The sequence below is a fragment of the Pithys albifrons genome, chromosome 6 (genome assembly GCF_047495875.1).
Source record: "Pithys albifrons albifrons isolate INPA30051 chromosome 6, PitAlb_v1, whole genome shotgun sequence".
NCBI classification, from domain to species: Eukaryota; Metazoa; Chordata; class Aves; order Passeriformes; family Thamnophilidae; genus Pithys; species Pithys albifrons.
The window spans coordinates 28,275,554-28,292,093 of NC_092463.1; the positions used below are offsets into that span (position 1 = coordinate 28,275,554).

At 38.0% G+C, this 16,540-nt stretch overlaps 1 protein-coding gene across 6 annotated transcripts in view; it reads left to right on the top strand.

Annotated features, from left to right (window-relative positions):
• HECTD1 (HECT domain E3 ubiquitin protein ligase 1) overlaps positions 1–16,215 on the top strand; it is a 58,634-nt gene extending 42,419 nt beyond the window's left edge. For 4 of the 6 annotated variants that reach the window (XM_071557976.1, XM_071557978.1, XM_071557977.1 and 1 more), the window contains exons 27-42: positions 232–365; positions 2,503–2,659; positions 3,526–3,748; positions 6,239–6,293; positions 6,532–6,714; positions 7,071–7,281; positions 7,364–7,449; positions 8,950–9,077; positions 10,766–10,967; positions 11,110–11,247; positions 11,536–12,143; positions 13,656–13,734; positions 13,847–13,940; positions 14,246–14,396; positions 14,574–14,718; positions 15,101–16,214. In XM_071557976.1, coding sequence (XP_071414077.1) covers positions 232–365; positions 2,503–2,659; positions 3,526–3,748; positions 6,239–6,293; positions 6,532–6,714; positions 7,071–7,281; positions 7,364–7,449; positions 8,950–9,077; positions 10,766–10,967; positions 11,110–11,247; positions 11,536–12,143; positions 13,656–13,734; positions 13,847–13,940; positions 14,246–14,396; positions 14,574–14,718; positions 15,101–15,238 — 2,732 coding nt within the window. In that variant the 3' untranslated portion in view covers positions 15,239–16,214. Of the gene's footprint in view, positions 1–231; positions 366–2,502; positions 2,660–3,525; positions 3,749–6,238; positions 6,294–6,531; positions 6,715–7,070; positions 7,282–7,363; positions 7,450–8,949; positions 9,078–10,765; positions 10,968–11,109; positions 11,248–11,535; positions 12,144–13,655; positions 13,735–13,846; positions 13,941–14,245; positions 14,397–14,573; positions 14,719–15,100 lie in introns of all 6 variants that reach the window. The other 2 variants (XM_071557982.1, XM_071557980.1) reach the window with 2 other exon arrangements.
• Positions 16,216–16,540: the final 325 nt, after the last annotated feature.

Genomic DNA, 16,540 nt, shown 5'->3' on the forward strand with positions numbered 1-16,540 from the left:
AGTTATGCTATTGAGTAGACCCATAGACTTTTTAAAAAGCAGGTGTATGCTTTTAACACATCTTTTAATCTTCTTATGTAATAAACAGTGGTTTAGTTTTATCTTTCTTATTTAAGTGAGATGTGTGTTTTCACTCTTCCCAGTGCTTCAGTTCTTAATTTTAAAAACTTTTACTTTAAAAGTTTTTCTTGGCTTTTGTTCTGTATGTAAATTTATATATATGTATTCTAGATTTTCTTGATAGCTGCCGAGCTAGTACTCTGTTGGCAGAATTAGATGATGATGAGGATCTACCTGAACCAGATGAAGAAGATGATGAAAATGAAGATGATAACCAAGAAGATCAAGAATATGAAGAAGTTATGGTATGGTACAGTTAGCATAGATGATATATTGCCTAACAGGTGCAGTAAAAACCCACAGGTGGTTTTGGGCCATAGGAAATCCTAGCTGTAATATTTCCATTAATTAAAACAATTTTATTTAGATTTATTTAGTTTCTAGCATATATTCAAAAATACAAGGAAGGTATTTTTGAACACCAGCACACCCTGAGACCTTGTAGGCCAGAATTAAAATCTTACAACCAGCCTGGGAACAAGTTGACAGACAGTAGAAATGATGAATCACTAGTTCACTGGTTGATGAAACAGTGTAACTTTGTGGGTAGGCTGCTGTCTTTCGTAGTGCTGCAGTTCTGGGATGTGTTTAACTGTAGGCCTGCCTGAAACAAACGTTTGTTAGAGGAAATATCTCTTCTAAAAAAACCCCAAAAATCAACAGGGTGGGGACAGTGGGTCTTGTCTACACTGTCAGGAGTTCTGGCCTTTCTTCTGGTTGTTCTTTAGGGGAAGGATTAGTGCTTGGTCTTCTACCAAGTCATCTTTGAAGTGATCAGAACGGATATTGCAAGATCTAAGAGGAAAAATAGAAGATATCACTAATATTAATTTAATGTTATATGTAATCAAAATAAATACTGTTTTATGGAATTACAGAAGCTTCCTGATGCCATTAATATGCAAATTTTGAGCCAAAATATCTAGCATTTTAAATTAGCAGTTATGCTTTTAATAGAAACTCAAGTACGTTACTGAATATTTTGTTATTTCACTTCCTGCACAAATATACAAAGTTAGGAAGGAGAAAGGTGGTGCTACATAAATGGATCTGCAGTGACATTAGTTTGTGGATGGTTGAGCACTTTTCAGAAAAAATGGGAGTTAATATTGTTCATGGGAAGCAGCAGAAATAACTAAAATAGACTATTAAGATTACACAGCAAGAAGCAGGTCTGGAAAACAAAATTTTCCCTTTTTGGGTTCCAGACTTACTCCTTTTGATATACTACATACTTCTTCTCAATGAGAAGTACAACAGATTAAAAGGTCGTTGTAGAAAATTCATAAGCAATTTATACTTGCTAAAGCTTATTGAAAATTAGATCTCCGATCTCCCCCCCAATAGTTCTAATATTTCTGTATTTCATTTAATCTCTGGATAAAAGGTGTATATGTTATGTATCAATATATGTATACACCTTGAAAAAAAGTGCTTCTCGTTTTCAGAACAATTAATACGTTAATTTTGATGACATTGTTTTATTTGAACTTCAGATGTTACAATGTTTGTGGAATAGAGAAAATATCTACATAAGTTTGTCTACAATAGTCTGTATGCTCAGGTGCTTCATGGAAAGTTTTTCTTTCCATAAACTGTAAATATACCAGTTGAGAGATGAGCCCTGTTGGTTTCCCTGTGTCTGTGGGTTTGATAACTTTATTGATTCCTGCTTGACTAGTTAAGTGGAACTAAAACAGTTATGTGCCAGCTTTGATTTCTTTTATGTCAGTTTTCAGAGAAAATTAACATAATGAAGACATAATGAATTGCCATAATGTTGACAAGAATCACACTGGGTCATCTGGTCCAGCCTCGCTGCTCAAACAGGGTCATCCCAGAGCACATGGCACAGGATTGCATCCATACAGTTCTTGGATATCTCTAGTGAGGGAGTCACCACAACCTCTCTGGGCAAACTGTTCCAGTGCTCAGTCACCAACACAGTAAAGAAGTTCTTCCTCATGTTCAGGTGGAACTTTCTGTGTATCAGTTTCTGCCCGTTCTCTTGTCCTTTTTCTCAGCACCACTAAGAAGAGGCTGGGTCCGTCCTCTTGGCACCCTCCCTTCAGATCAGAGGCATTACTGAAGTTCCCTCTGTTGCCTCTCTCAAGGTAGTACAGGCCCGGATATCTCAGCCTGTTCTCATAAGAGAGAGGCTTCAGTCCCTTAATCATCTTTGTAGCCCTCAACTGGACCCACTTGAGGAGCTCCGTATCTCTCTTGTACTGGGCCCAGACCTGGACACAGTATTCCAGATGTGGCATCACTGGGGCTGACTTGCAGTTTAGTTTATGTGACTGCTGTATTCCTGAAGTTTTAGTCTTTTGATAAAATTATTCTTTGTAGCAGAATCTAAAAAGCAACTACATTTTTTTATAGGAAGAAGAGGAGTATGAAACCAAAGGAGGCCGTAGAAGAACATGGGATGATGATTATGTATTGAAACGGCAGTTTTCTGCTCTGGTTCCTGCTTTTGACCCAAGACCTGGTCGTACTAATGTTCAGCAGACAACTGACCTAGAAATCCCTCCGCCAGGTATGTTGACAAGATATTTAGTATGCTTAATCAGGCTTTAGAAAGGGGACTCACTCACTGTTAAAGGGCCTACTGGTTCTGGGCATCCTGTCACTGTTAACTAGTACAATGTGCTTTTGTGGCTGTGTGGTTTTTCACGGTTTGAAGGAGAGTTTCATCTACCTCTGCAGGTCTGAGCATTCTAGAGGGAAAAGTAAAGTGCTGTGTAAAATAAGCAAACTCATGAGTTTAGCTCAGCTAGTCTCTTAAAATGATAAATAATAAAATTTCTTGATAGGATAAAGATGTGATAAATCTCTTTCTATGTCTGGCTCCACCTGCAGAGATTAAACTGTCTTAGAGCTACCCAGAATAGCTTTGATTGGAGAGAGCTTGCTGAAACAGTCCAAAGCAGGGGCAAGGGGGAAGGAAATACAGTAATGGAGTGGTCTGTGCGATCAGCAGCGTAGCACCTGATCTTGCTCCTTAGTTCGTTCCTGTTCTGCAGTGTGGAGCTACTCAGCATTCAGAACAGAAAGGAATAAATAGGCTTTAGTGCATACAGAAATGAACCGCTGTTGACTTGGAAGAACTGATAGGAAGACTGCATATGAAAAGAATAATGTGCTGTGATAATATGAGGATGTTAACAACATGTAAGGATCAATAGGATTTCAAAAATTCTACTTAGCTTTACTCATGAGAAGAAATGCTCTGGTTATAGCCCTTAGGTATAATTCATAGCTAAAATTCAGTATCATTTCTTTGGCATGTGTGCAGGAACTCTTTACACTTCCTTATTGAGCCACTTTATTGATACTTCAGCCAACTTGTCATGTATTATGTATTTTGTATTAATGGCTTCTCAAATGATTTTTCACATGCAGGTACACCTCATTCAGAACTCTTGGAAGAGGTTGAGTGCATGCCTTCACCACGTTTAGCACTTACCTTGAAGGTTTCAGGTCTTGGAACAACTCGAGAAGTAGAACTGCCTCTAACAAACTTCCGATCTACCATCTTTTACTATGTACAGAAACTGTTACAGCTTTCCTGTAATGGCAATGTGAAATCTGACAAACTTAGACGTATTTGGGAGCCAACGTACACGTAAGCTCACTGATTCATTTTTCTGTGTAGAGAACACTGTGACTGATTAGGAAATGGATGTAAAACATTGGGGTTTTTTCTTCCTCTGTAAGAAGCAATGCTAGAATTGGATTTTTTTATATATATATTTGTCAGGATGTTCTTACTGGTTTTAAAACTACTGCTGTGCCTGCAAAACAAAAAGAACCCATAACCTCTAATGCTCAACTGTCATTTGTTAATAATATTTCACAAGTCAAGCAGTTGACTGAGGGGAAAAAAAGAATTTTGTCTGCTCAGGTACCTGCTTGGAAAAATCCCATGGGGTTATAGTCCTAGAAAAAAGAATGGTCCAGGAGAGTTGATTGATTTTTGTTTTCAAGGATCACTTTCTTCAGAACAATCCATCCCAGTATGTGTAGGAAGTCAGGCAGAATGAGTAGGAGACCTGCATGGATGAACAAAAAAGCATGAAAAGGAAGCATGCAAGAAGTGAAAGAAGGATCAGGTGACCTAGGAGGAATACAGAGGCTTTATCCTGGCATGAAGAGTAGGGCATTGGGAAAGCCAAAGCTGGAGTTGAATGTAGTGAGGGATGTGAATGGCCCAACTTTAGGGAACACTTAAAGGAACAGGACGTTCCATGGGACCCAAGGGAATGCACTCACTGGAGCTGGCCACTCTTTATTATCTTTGAAAGGTAATAAAGATTGGGAGATTATTTCTGAGGACTGAAGAAAAGCAAGTGTCATTCCTGCCTCACAGAAGGGCACGAAAGGTCTACGGAACAGACTGATCACTCTTTCATTCCTGGAAAGGTGATGAAGATAGTTCTGGAAACCATTTTCAAACAGGGAAGGACAAAAAGGTGATTTAAAGTAGGTGGCATGGATTTATGAAGAGGAAATCATGCTTAACCAGCCTTATAGATGACTAGCTCAGTGGATGAGAACAAAGTACCAGATGTTCTTTTCCTTGACTTTTGGAAGGCTTTCAATGTTTTACTGACAAACTAATAAAGCAGGGACTAGATCGTGTCTGAAGAATGCCTGAAGTGCCAGGCTCAGATGGTTGTGGTCCTTGGTGTGAAGGCCAACTGGTGTACCTCAAGGATTGATACTGGGTCCAGTGCTGTCCAGCCATCTACATTAGTGAACTGTGTGATGGGACAGAGCAGATCTCTGCAGCCTTGCAGACAAAACTGAGTAGAAGTCATTGTTGCACCAGATGCTTGTGCTGCCGTTCTGAGAAATCAGGCTGGAGAAATGGGGAGACAGTAGCTTGGTGGTTTCACAGAGGAAAATGTGAAATCTAGCAGCTGGAGAAAAGTAACTCTGCGTGTGCTGGTTCAGGTTGGGTTCCAGTGGGCAAAAAAGGCTCTGAGATTCCAGGTGGACATGAAGTTGAACATGAGCCAGTTACGGACCCTGGTAGCAGAGAAGGTCAGCAGCATCCTGGGGCTGCATTAGAAAGGGTGAGGGAGGTGATCTTCCCCCTCTGCTTAGCACTGGTGAGACACCTGGACTGCTAAATCTAGTTCAGGGCTCCTCAGTCCCAGAGAGACAAGGGCACTGGAGTGAGTTGTAACTAGGATGGTTAAAAAGCTTAGATCTCCTGTCATACAAAGAGAGTCTGAGATCAGGACTGTCTAGCCTGAAGGAAAAAAGGCTTGTGGGATCTCACCCATGTGTATGAATACCTGATGGAAGTAGGAAGCGAGAGTGTGGACTCTTTTTTTGCTGTGACAAGTGAAAGGACAAGAAGAAGATGGCTCAAACTGGAATAATATGAGAAAATACATTTAAATGTGGTATTTGAACAGGAGTATTTGACCATGTCTCCAGAGATCCCTTCCAACCTCAGCTTTTCTCTCTATTGTAATTTGACCTTTTTAGCTCTGTAGTAATAGACAGACATTGTAGGACTATGTGATTGTGTGTTTTTTCCATTCACTACACAATGTAACTTGTCATACTAGGAGACCAAACTTTATGAGAGCGAGAACTGCAATAAGGAGGGTGCAGTATTTTTAACTTCACGTTTCGGATTTCATCAGTGCTTGTGTATGGCACCTATCTTCTGAGTTACCTTCTGTCAAAAAATGTGTGTTGTAACAGACTGTTTTCTATTTAGAAAGCATGAGAAATAGTTGTAAATATGCATATCTCGTAAGTTAATGCACAGTAAGCTACCCTAGGACTTAAAAATTTCAAAGAGGTGGTGCATGTGTAGTGAAAAGTCTAAAGTTGTTTTGGGAAATTTGCACAATGAAGGTTGTTTGATTACTCAAACCTCACTTAAGGAAACGTAAATTAAATACTTTGCCAGATAAATATCAATATCATGAAAATAGAGCTTAAGAACTTTGCTGCATCAGGGTATCCCAGATGCTACTGTTGCTGTTCTACATCTTATATCTAAATGTCACTGGTGTCTACCAAGTCAATGTATAACTTCAGAATTAAGATGTGCTGTGAGTATGAAATACTAACTCATTGTTTTGATATCTAGAATCATGTACAGAGAAATGAAGGATTCTGAGAAAGAAAAAGAAAGTGGAAAAATGGTAAGACCTCCTGTGCCTTTGTTTATGTTTTATGGCTGTTTTAACAAAAGCAAAAGAAACCTCATTGCAGTTTTTGAAATGCTACATTAAAAAAACTAACTGTTTTCAATTACTTAAGGGATATAAGTGAGTATATTTGTAAATGCATGCTCCTTTACAAAAGACATTATATAATGCATGTGAAATCTTCAAGACTTTACAATCAGGAAGAACCAACATTTGGTGGTTCCTGTTGTAGGGGTGCTGGTCAGTAGAGCATGTGGAGCAATACCTTGGCACTGATGAATTACCAAAGAATGACTTGATAACCTACCTGCAGAAGAATGCAGACTCGGCTTTCCTGCGCCACTGGAAATTAACCGGCACTAATAAAAGTATTAGGAAAAACAGAAATTGTTCCCAGCTCATAGCTGCATACAAGGTATATGTCTGCATCCAACCTTTTTATTTATTATGAATGGCTGTGTGCTTTGTTTTGCAGCTTCAAAGATTCTTGTGAAGGGAGAGCTATGTCGTAGATAGAGAAGTTGAATGTTCAAAAGCCAATATCAAGTTTAGGTTTTGCTGCTCTTGACCTCTTTATTTTAATGTCTTCTGTTTAACGTAGTTGTGTTGAAATGCATTTGAATCATGATTTGCACCATGCACAGTCTGTCTGGGTGTTAAGTCTGAACACAGTAACAATTTTGATTTTTTTCAAATCATCAACGTGGAGTGCACAGTCCTGAAGACAGCAATATAAGCAGTTTTAATTCTTAACAATTCTTTTTGTCTCAGGACTTTTGTGAACACGGGTCAAAATCTGGATTAAGTCAAGGAGCCATTTCTACTCTTCAAAATTCTGATATCCTTAGTTTGGCAAAAGAGCAACCTCAGGCCAAAGCTGGCAGTGGACAGAACTCCTGTGGAGTAGAAGATGTTCTGCAGTTACTTAGAATTTTGTATATAGTTGCCAGTGACCCTTACACAGCACGAACATCTCAGGAAGGTAAGTTAGTTATTTTGCAGAGCTTCTGAAATATTGTAATGAAAACAAAGTAAAGGAAAAATCTTCTCTTGATTATTTTTAGAAGGAGATGAGCATCCTCAGTTTAACTTTCCACCAGATGAATTCACAAGCAAAAAAATTACTACAAAGATTCTGCAACAGATTGAGGTATTATATTAATGCAATATTGTTTTTAAGACTCTATTATTTTTTTTCCTTACTTAAACTGTTTACAATTATTAGGTTTTTGCCATTTTGATTTTTTAATTGTTCCATACTTATTTTCTTTATATGTTGGACAAGTAAATTCTGTAAGAATAGTCTGAATTAAAACATACAGTTCTTTTTCATGCAAAACTTTTCTCCTTTGTGTATTTTGCTTATGAATAATAATTTTTTTTCTGCACCAGCCACTGATGTTACAACACAGTGGGTGTATGTCTGCCTGATGATAATGTAAAAAAGTCAATTGATTAATGTTAGTGTTCACAGACATTTTATTGCTTATACATTCTACATAAAGCTTTCAAAAATAGCACTGAGAAAACATGTTATTGGTACTAGGTCAGTTAGATGCATTAAAAGGAAAATTGTAAGGTGTAGTTCTTCAGTAGAACTATGTTTTCTTTAATAAAGATTTAAAGAAGATTCTTGGCTTACTTAACCCTTGTGTGCTTTTTGCGGTCTGGGGGTTTTTTATTACAGCTAAGTTGCCCTAGTTTTTTGTTTAAAAAAAAGTTCAGTTTTTCATGTTCTTTTAAAAACTGGTCAGGCACCCTAAATGGCCTTGTAGTAATAATTTCTGTAGTTTCCTGTATTTTAGAAGGAACTATAGTAATATTTCAGTGGGGATCATCTTTACTACCACCAAGTTTCTTTTGTGTCTTCTGCTATTGAGGAGGTAGTATCTAATCACTTTTGGGCAAAACTTTGGAGTAGTTCTGTCCAGGTAATTGGATCCTTCGATCTCAGTGTTTTGGGTAATACATGTCCCAGAGATTTACTACAGCTTTCAGTGTTTATGTCAAAGCACCCTGTGTCCACTCTTGAAGTGTAGAAACTTAATGAAATTAGAATGATAGAATCATAGAAAAATGACTATGCTGAGTTGGAAGGGACCCATCAGGATCATCGAGTCCAGCTCCTGGCCCTCTGCAGGACACTCCAAGGTGCCTGTCATGTACTTGAGAGTTCTCCAAGCTCTTCTTGAACTCTGTCAGGCTCAGTGTTCTGACCACTTCCCTGGGGAGCCTGTTCCAGTGCCCAGCCACGCTCTGGGTGATGCATTTTCTGATATCCAACCTCAACCTCCCCCGACTCATCCTCATGTCATTTGCTGTTGAGTCCTGTCACTGATCAGTACCTGCCTCTCTGGTTCCCCTCGTGGGGTTGCTGTAGACTACAATGAGGTCTCCCCTCAGTCTCTGCTTCTCCCAGCTGAACAAACCAAGTGAACTCAGCCATTCCTCATACAGCTTCCACATTGATAGCATTTAAAAGGGGGGAAAGATGTGTCAGTTGCTAAGAAGGAAAGAACTTACTCAAGCACAGATACAAACTCTGTAATTGGCTGTATTGGGTGTCTATGTAGTTAGTTACAAACTTTTTGGGACCACCTGAGTCTAATATTTAAGAGCACTTTTTCCTCCTCCTTGCATTAAACTACAGGAACCCTTGGCACTCGCAAGTGGAGCTTTGCCAGACTGGTGTGAGCAACTAACAAGCAAGTGTCCTTTCTTAATTCCATTTGAAACAAGACAGTTGTACTTCACATGCACAGCATTTGGAGCATCAAGGTAAAAAAAAACAAGTAGGATTGCTTCCTTTTTATTTTTTTACATATGGGAGTTTCTAAATTGCTGATTCACAGAAGGGCCTTTTCCTAATGAGACAGATTTTGCTTGCCAAATGGTGAAGCATTTTGGATAGTAGAAGGAAGAAGATGGAAGAGTTTAGAAAGACAAGAAATTTCATTTTTTTTACTTTAGCTGAAGAGTTGCATGTGTACTTCTAGCTAGGTTGTCCTATCAGGCAGTAATTTGACTGGGTTGCAGTTCATTGCATAAAGGGGGCTGCAAAACAAAATAGAAAACATTCTGAAAATCATGTGAATTAAATGTTTTTTGAAAACATACACCAAATCACATATCTTTTTGTTGTTCATGTAATTGTTTTGTGATTGTTTTGGTTAATTTATTTTTAATTCACTAAAGTCTTGAAAAATCAGGAAAAAATACAACAAAGAGATGCTGTTTTGAAAGTTACTATTACCTGCACAATGAAACTGTAAAAAAACCAAACTTCAAAACATTCAAGGATACTCTGTAGAGTTCACTGCCTAGAAATCCTTAATATTTTAATTACAGTAGTGATTACCTTGGAGAGTATAGAGGCAGGGTAAACCTTTTTGCTGGTATACTTTTATCTAATGAGAAAAAAGAATTCGTTTTTGAGGGTTTTCTTGACTGGCTTTGCTTGTTTGTTTTCCAAACCAAGTGTAGAGAGTTGCAGAAATCACTGTTCTGTCTAATTCACAGGAGAAATGCCTCATGAAGAGTATAAAATGAGGCATTTAAAAAGATAGGAAAGGAGGAGAAGAAAAATCATTATCTTGCAAGGCATCAGTTTAAATCTTTTTATTGTATAAAAATTTAACTTTGACAGAAAAATGGTCCAGAAAAATAACCACATGTGTTGGGGATATTTCTTGTTTAGCTTTTAAAAAAGGTAATATTTTAGAAAAATTGTGGGTTTTAAACAGATTCCCTCAGGAAACATTGCATGTTAGTTACTTTGTAAGTAAAGAGCTTTCTCAAGCTCTTAAAATACTGGAAATAGTTCTTCAAACTCTTTATATGTAAACTGTGGGTGTGTCTGTCTGTCATGACACTTGACCATACTTGCAAAACAACCAACAGCCAGTAGCTTTGTAGATAGTTTGTTTCTGCATAGGTGACAATGCATACAAGAATTTGAAAATTTGGCTCTGTATAAGTACTGCTGTTAGAGGCAGCTGTTTTTCCTTTGCTGATACAGGTTTATTTGTGTATAATTGCACTGGAACTTTGGTTCTGTGCTGCTCTAAGGAGTGTGTAAGTAAATAAATCTTGCTGCAGAACTTGGTCAATGTCAGTGGGGTGCTGTGCATCTGCCTGACAGTATATATTGAAAAGTAATACATGTCTATAAACAGGTTCAAGCATCTGCGATTAAAAGTTCAAGATCAAGAATTATATTTTCGTTAGTACTATTGGTACTAGGAGCTGATGCTTATATTAAAAATTACTTTTCTGACTTAATAAAATATGAAGCAGCCCATGTTGGGGCATTTCAGGTATTTCAGATAAATACTTTGGTTTATACTTCCAAAGAAATTAGGAGGGAATTAGTATTTAACAAGTAACATTTTATTAGTGGCTACTTTCCAGTTTTCATGCTGGTAGACATCACAGTTTTAAACAACTTGGTTGTGTTTTTTTCCCAGAGCAATTGTGTGGCTGCAGAACAGACGTGAGGCCACCGTGGAACGGACTAGGACCACAAGCACAGTGCGCCGTGACGATCCAGGGGAATTCAGGGTCGGACGCCTCAAACACGAAAGAGTGAAAGTTCCGCGAGGTGAATCCTTGATGGAATGGGCAGAAAATGTCATGCAGATTCATGCAGACAGAAAATCTGTTCTAGAGGTAAAGCATATCTGCCTAGCAGAGCAAGGTTAGATAGCTATTTCTAATGTACCGGACAGGATTTCAATATCCTGTTCCATAACCAACACAGAACATCTCACTGGGATTTCATGTATTGCTAACATTCCTTATATTCTTCTAGGTTGAGTTTTTAGGGGAGGAAGGAACAGGCCTGGGTCCTACCTTGGAATTTTATGCATTGGTTGCAGCCGAATTTCAGAGGACAGACTTGGGAGCTTGGCTCTGTGATGATGATTTTCCAGATGATGAGTCTCGTCAGGTATGTTTTAACTTGAACTTTAAAGTGGGCACTTGTGTAAAAAATACAAACAAACAAACAAAAAAAAAAAACAACAAAAAGAAAGCTAGATTTTCAGGAAGAAAGAACACATGAGCATAGAGAAGCTAGTCATCATGGTCAAGAATGACCATTCTGCTCCACAGCTTAGTTTTTTTACCTGTTCTCTTTTTAACAGAGAAGTAGAGTATAAGAAGTTAGACTCTGCTGGCATGTTATTAAATTCACCTCTAACAAGGTTACCTTTTCTTTGTCTGTCTTTTCAATCAGGTTGATATTGGTGGTGGATTGAAACCCCCTGGCTACTATGTACAGAGATCATGTGGACTGTTCACAGCACCATTCCCACAAGATAGTGATGAACTTGAAAGAATAACCAAACTCTTTCATTTCCTTGGAATTTTCTTGGCTAAATGCATTCAGGACAATAGACTTGTAGATTTACCCATTTCTAAGCCTTTTTTTAAACTCATGTGTATGGGGGACATTAAAAGTAACATGAGTAAGTTGATCTACGAATCGCGAGGTGACAGAGACTTGCACTGTACTGAAAGTCAGTCGGAGGCTTCCACAGAAGAAGGTCATGATTCCTTGTCAGTAGGAAGTCTGGAAGAAGACTCCAAATCAGAATTTATTCTTGATCCACCAAAACCTAAACCTCCAGCCTGGTTTAACGGAATTTTAACATGGGAAGACTTTGAATTAGTAAATCCACACAGAGCTAGGTTTCTAAAAGAAATTAAGGACCTTGCAATTAAAAGGCGTCAAATTTTAAGCAACAAAAATCTATCAGAAGATGAAAAGAACACAAAATTACAGGAATTAATGCTGAAGAATCCATCAGGTTCGGGGCCTCCTCTTAGCATAGAAGATTTGGGGTAAGAGTTTTCATATTTGTTTATAGACAGGCAAACAATGTTGTGTTAGAGACAAAAGTAAACACATATAATGAAAAATGAAGATTTCTTCATTTTAAGTACTATCATTGCAAGGGGAAATCATTAGAGATGCAGCCATATTCTTCCTTGGTTTGAAGATTTTCTTCTCTCTCAGTTTCCTAATCTTTAAACCAAAATGTGGCTACACGACAGTGTTGTATGACTCTGGAAACACAGATACTTCTAAAGACCTTTAAAAAGTGTGATTCAGTAATCTCTTTGCTATAATAACTGTTGAAATTTATCAGGTTTTTTTGGAGAGCTTTGAAAAAGGATAGACTGACATTTCAGATAGTGCAGTATTTGAATCCATGTGGAACTGAGCATGTGTTAACTTGTAGCAAATGTTAAAGACAAAGTGCTCATACCTGTGTAAACCTGTGTCAGGATGTCATCCTCTGTAGTTTTAAATACTTTGACACAACACTTGTTTTTCTACCATTAATGTTACAGGTTATTTGTTAAAATCATATTGTGCCATGTGGATTGTGTAGTGTCGGAGTTCAGTAATTGATTAGCTTTGAAATCATGGCCTGTCCCGAGCTAGAAAGAACCCACAAGTATCATCCTGCACAGGACAGCACCATGAGTCACACCACATGCCTCAGAAGGTTGTTCAAACAGTTCTTGAACTCTGTCAGGCTTGGTACTGTGACCATTTCCCTGGGCATCCTGTTCCAGTGCCCAACCACCCTCTGGGTCAAGAGCTTTTTTCTAATACCCAACCTAAACCTCTCCTGAAACTTCAGGCCGTTCTCTTGGGTTCTGTCACTGATCACCACAGAGAAGAGATCAGTGTCTGCCCCTCCTCTTCCCCTCATGAGGAAGTTGTAGCCTGTGATGAGGTCTCCCCTCAGCCTCGTCTTCTCTAGGCTGAACAGATCAAGTGCCCTCAGTTGCTCCTTGTAGGGCTTGCCCTCTGTGCCCTTCATCTTCGTAGCCTCCTTTCAATAATCTCTAATAGCTTTATATCCTTAGGTCTCGTGAGCTTTAGCTGGGCTTGTTATGGAGAGAAAGCAAGTAACACCATTGACGGCCCTAAATACCTAATATGTTAAGTGGCTCTGTAACAGTTAGTGCTGGAAATTAATGGAAACAATTTTTATGACCTTGTGAACTGAATTAAGTGGAATGCGTAGTTTTGAACCTGATAGCTTAAAGAGATCAAGCTCTATGAAATTTTCAATTATCAAATCCAAATAAGTAGTGGATGACTATATGCATGTGCATACCATGCATTTGAAACCAGTATTATCCATGTTGTCCATTACTGCTTGTAGTTCTGTACTGTTGTGTATATATATGAATACTGGTACAAAATGTTCCACCAACAATGTTTTGAATTCTAGTGAGATACTTCTGGGTGTTTGGGGTACAGGTTGTAAATGTGGTGCATTTATAAAAGTAGTAGGTGACCTGTTTGCAATTATTAATTATCTTTGTATTTTTAAGTCTAAATTTTCAGTTTTGCCCTTCGTCCAAAGTATATGGGTTTACAGCTGTGGATCTCAAACCAGGTGGTGAAGATGAGGTAAGGAAACAACCTACTTTTACAATTTAACCAGCAGTTAATTTTTTATAGTCTCAGCAGGAACTCCAATGCACAGTGAATTCTTAACAGTATTTATCTATTTTCTTTCCAGACTGTAACAATGGATAATGCAGAGGAGTATGTGGATCTCATGTTTGACTTCTGCATGCATACTGGTATACAGAAACAAATGGAGGCATTCAGAGGTAATTTTAAATAGAACATATATGCAGTTATGTGGAGTAATTGGTGTTTAGGTTGTGCTGGTTTAAAGTAATAGAATGGAATGGCTTCAAATAATAATCTTTTTAATTAACAATGCAACAGATAAGATACTACTTCCAGAATACCTTTGCATTAGTTATGCCATTTTTCATCTTGAAGAGGTTCCATTTACCTTAATAAAGAAACTGTTGATTCTGGTTTGACTAAAATACAATTGAAATGCTGACATTATTTTATAAACGTTGTTTGGACTCATGTTTGTAACTGTGTCTTGTACAAATTAAAGATGGCTTCAATAGAGTCTTTCCAATGGAGAAGCTGAGTTCCTTCAGCCATGAAGAGGTTCAGATGATTCTCTGTGGAAATCAATCGCCTTCTTGGGCAGCTGAGGACATCATCAATTATACTGAACCCAAACTGGGATATACGAGAGATAGGTACTTACATTCTGAGTGATTTTAAAATATTAGCTAAAAGATAACTTTAAGTGACAAAATGTCCAGAATGCTTAAACACGACTAAAGATCATAATACTAATGTCTTAAGAGAAATGAAAACACCCCCCACACTCTATTGTAGTGTTATTAGAACTAATTATTTTAATTTATTTTAAGCCCTGGATTCCTTCGATTTGTGAGAGTCTTGTGTGGTATGTCTTCGGATGAGAGGAAGGCTTTTCTCCAGTTCACCACTGGCTGTTCAACGCTCCCGCCAGGAGGACTGGCCAACCTGCATCCCCGGCTCACTGTTGTGCGCAAGGTATGGCTTATGAAGGTTGCCCTTCAAACCAGCTGCTTTGGCTTTTGAATTGAATCGTTTCTGTGTTAACTGTGATGACTTTTATTTTCGGTTTTTAGTTTATGGCACTATGCTAAGCTTTCAGTACTAACTTCTGTTTCAGGTCTGTCCTCTGACTTCATATATCTATTTCATATGCAAAAATAGTTCCTATCTTTATATTTAAATATACAAGTAGTAATATACAGATAAAGCAAATTTAAGTAGCTTTACTGATGCTACTGTTTCTTGACAACTGGTGTTATGTATGCAGTAAGTGCCATAAATTAGAGGACTTCACAACTTTTAACTTCCATGTCGAGTGCTGTGAACAACTGAAGCAAACATTACTTTTCTTCCTCAGGTTGATGCTACAGATGCAAGTTACCCATCTGTGAATACATGTGTGCATTACCTAAAGTTGCCTGAGTATTCCTCCGAGGAGATTATGAGGGAGCGTCTGCTGGCTGCTACCATGGAGAAAGGCTTCCACCTCAACTGACCTGGTGGCCGCAATACGGAACATGAAAGTGTTTTTGATACTAGTGAAGCCTCTTGTGTTTGTGTGCAAAAAATATGATCTCCACGCTGTGCTCTGACGAGACTTGCCTTTTTTCACCTATGAGGCTTTAGGAACATGTGGAATGTTTGTTAGCTGCTAATGACAAAAAAAATCCTTGTAACTACACAGCCAGCAAGAAATTGGCACAGAACACTGTGTGATGCTTCAAGGGCTTGCACAACTGGAAATTAGGGTGTTTGTTTGACTGTTTCAAAGAACAGATCATCAGATTTTCAGTGTTCACTGATAAAAATTTCTAACAGTGTATTGTGTAAAGTTTGTCATTTAATACCTTGTACACTACAGTTGCCATCACTGATCCCTGTTTTGCTGGCTTTAAGCTAACTGGTCAGAAACTTGCTTCCTTTAAAACTTAGAGTTAATGGGCACCTCCAGCCTTTTCTTTTTTAATGGTGCCTGCACTATTGGAGTATTTTAGTGGGTTTTTGCATATAATCATGCACAACCATTTTTTTTCTTTTCTTTCAAGTGGGAATATATTTTGATTTCTCAAATGCCCTCCTATAAAGATCAAATCCTTAAGTGTGTTTGTGCAGCTCAACAATAAAGCTATTAAAAAACACTGGTTCCTAGTGCAAGGCACACTTAAAGCAAGTTTTACTTTTGGTTGTATTTTCTTTGTATATTATAAACATTTATTTAACTTGTTGCAGTTTGAAGTTTAAAAAAACCACCCAAATGTGTAAGCTCAAAAGTAATCAATCATTAAAATGTTTGCAACATATAAAACTGTCTCCTCTGAATACTTCATTAGTACTTACTCTTTTGTACATGTTCTGAACAATGTGCCATACTTTTTAAAGGTTTAAAAGAATTACTTAAAAGAACTACTGCTCTCCCAAATTTATCTTTGCTCAAACTTTTTCATAATAAAACAATGCAACTTTCTAAGAACTAGTCTGGCAGTGATAACCCTGTATGTGGCAGGTTTTGGTGCTCTTCAGTGAGCCCATGTGACTTGAGGTTGAAGTTCTTCATTACATTGGGATAAAGTCTGGATCAGATGATATAACTGATTCAGCTTTACTTGAGGTGGAGTGGCTGTCTTGGTTTAATCATGTGGTATTTTGGGGCAAAAAGTGGTTTTTATAGTAAGGTAAAATGAGATGACAATATGTCTTCAAAGATACTTTAGTACTTGCTACCAGAAAAAAGAGACTATTTTAGTTCAATCTGTGTGGCAAGTTTTGCTCTGTACCTGGGCTCTTTGGTAACAACCTC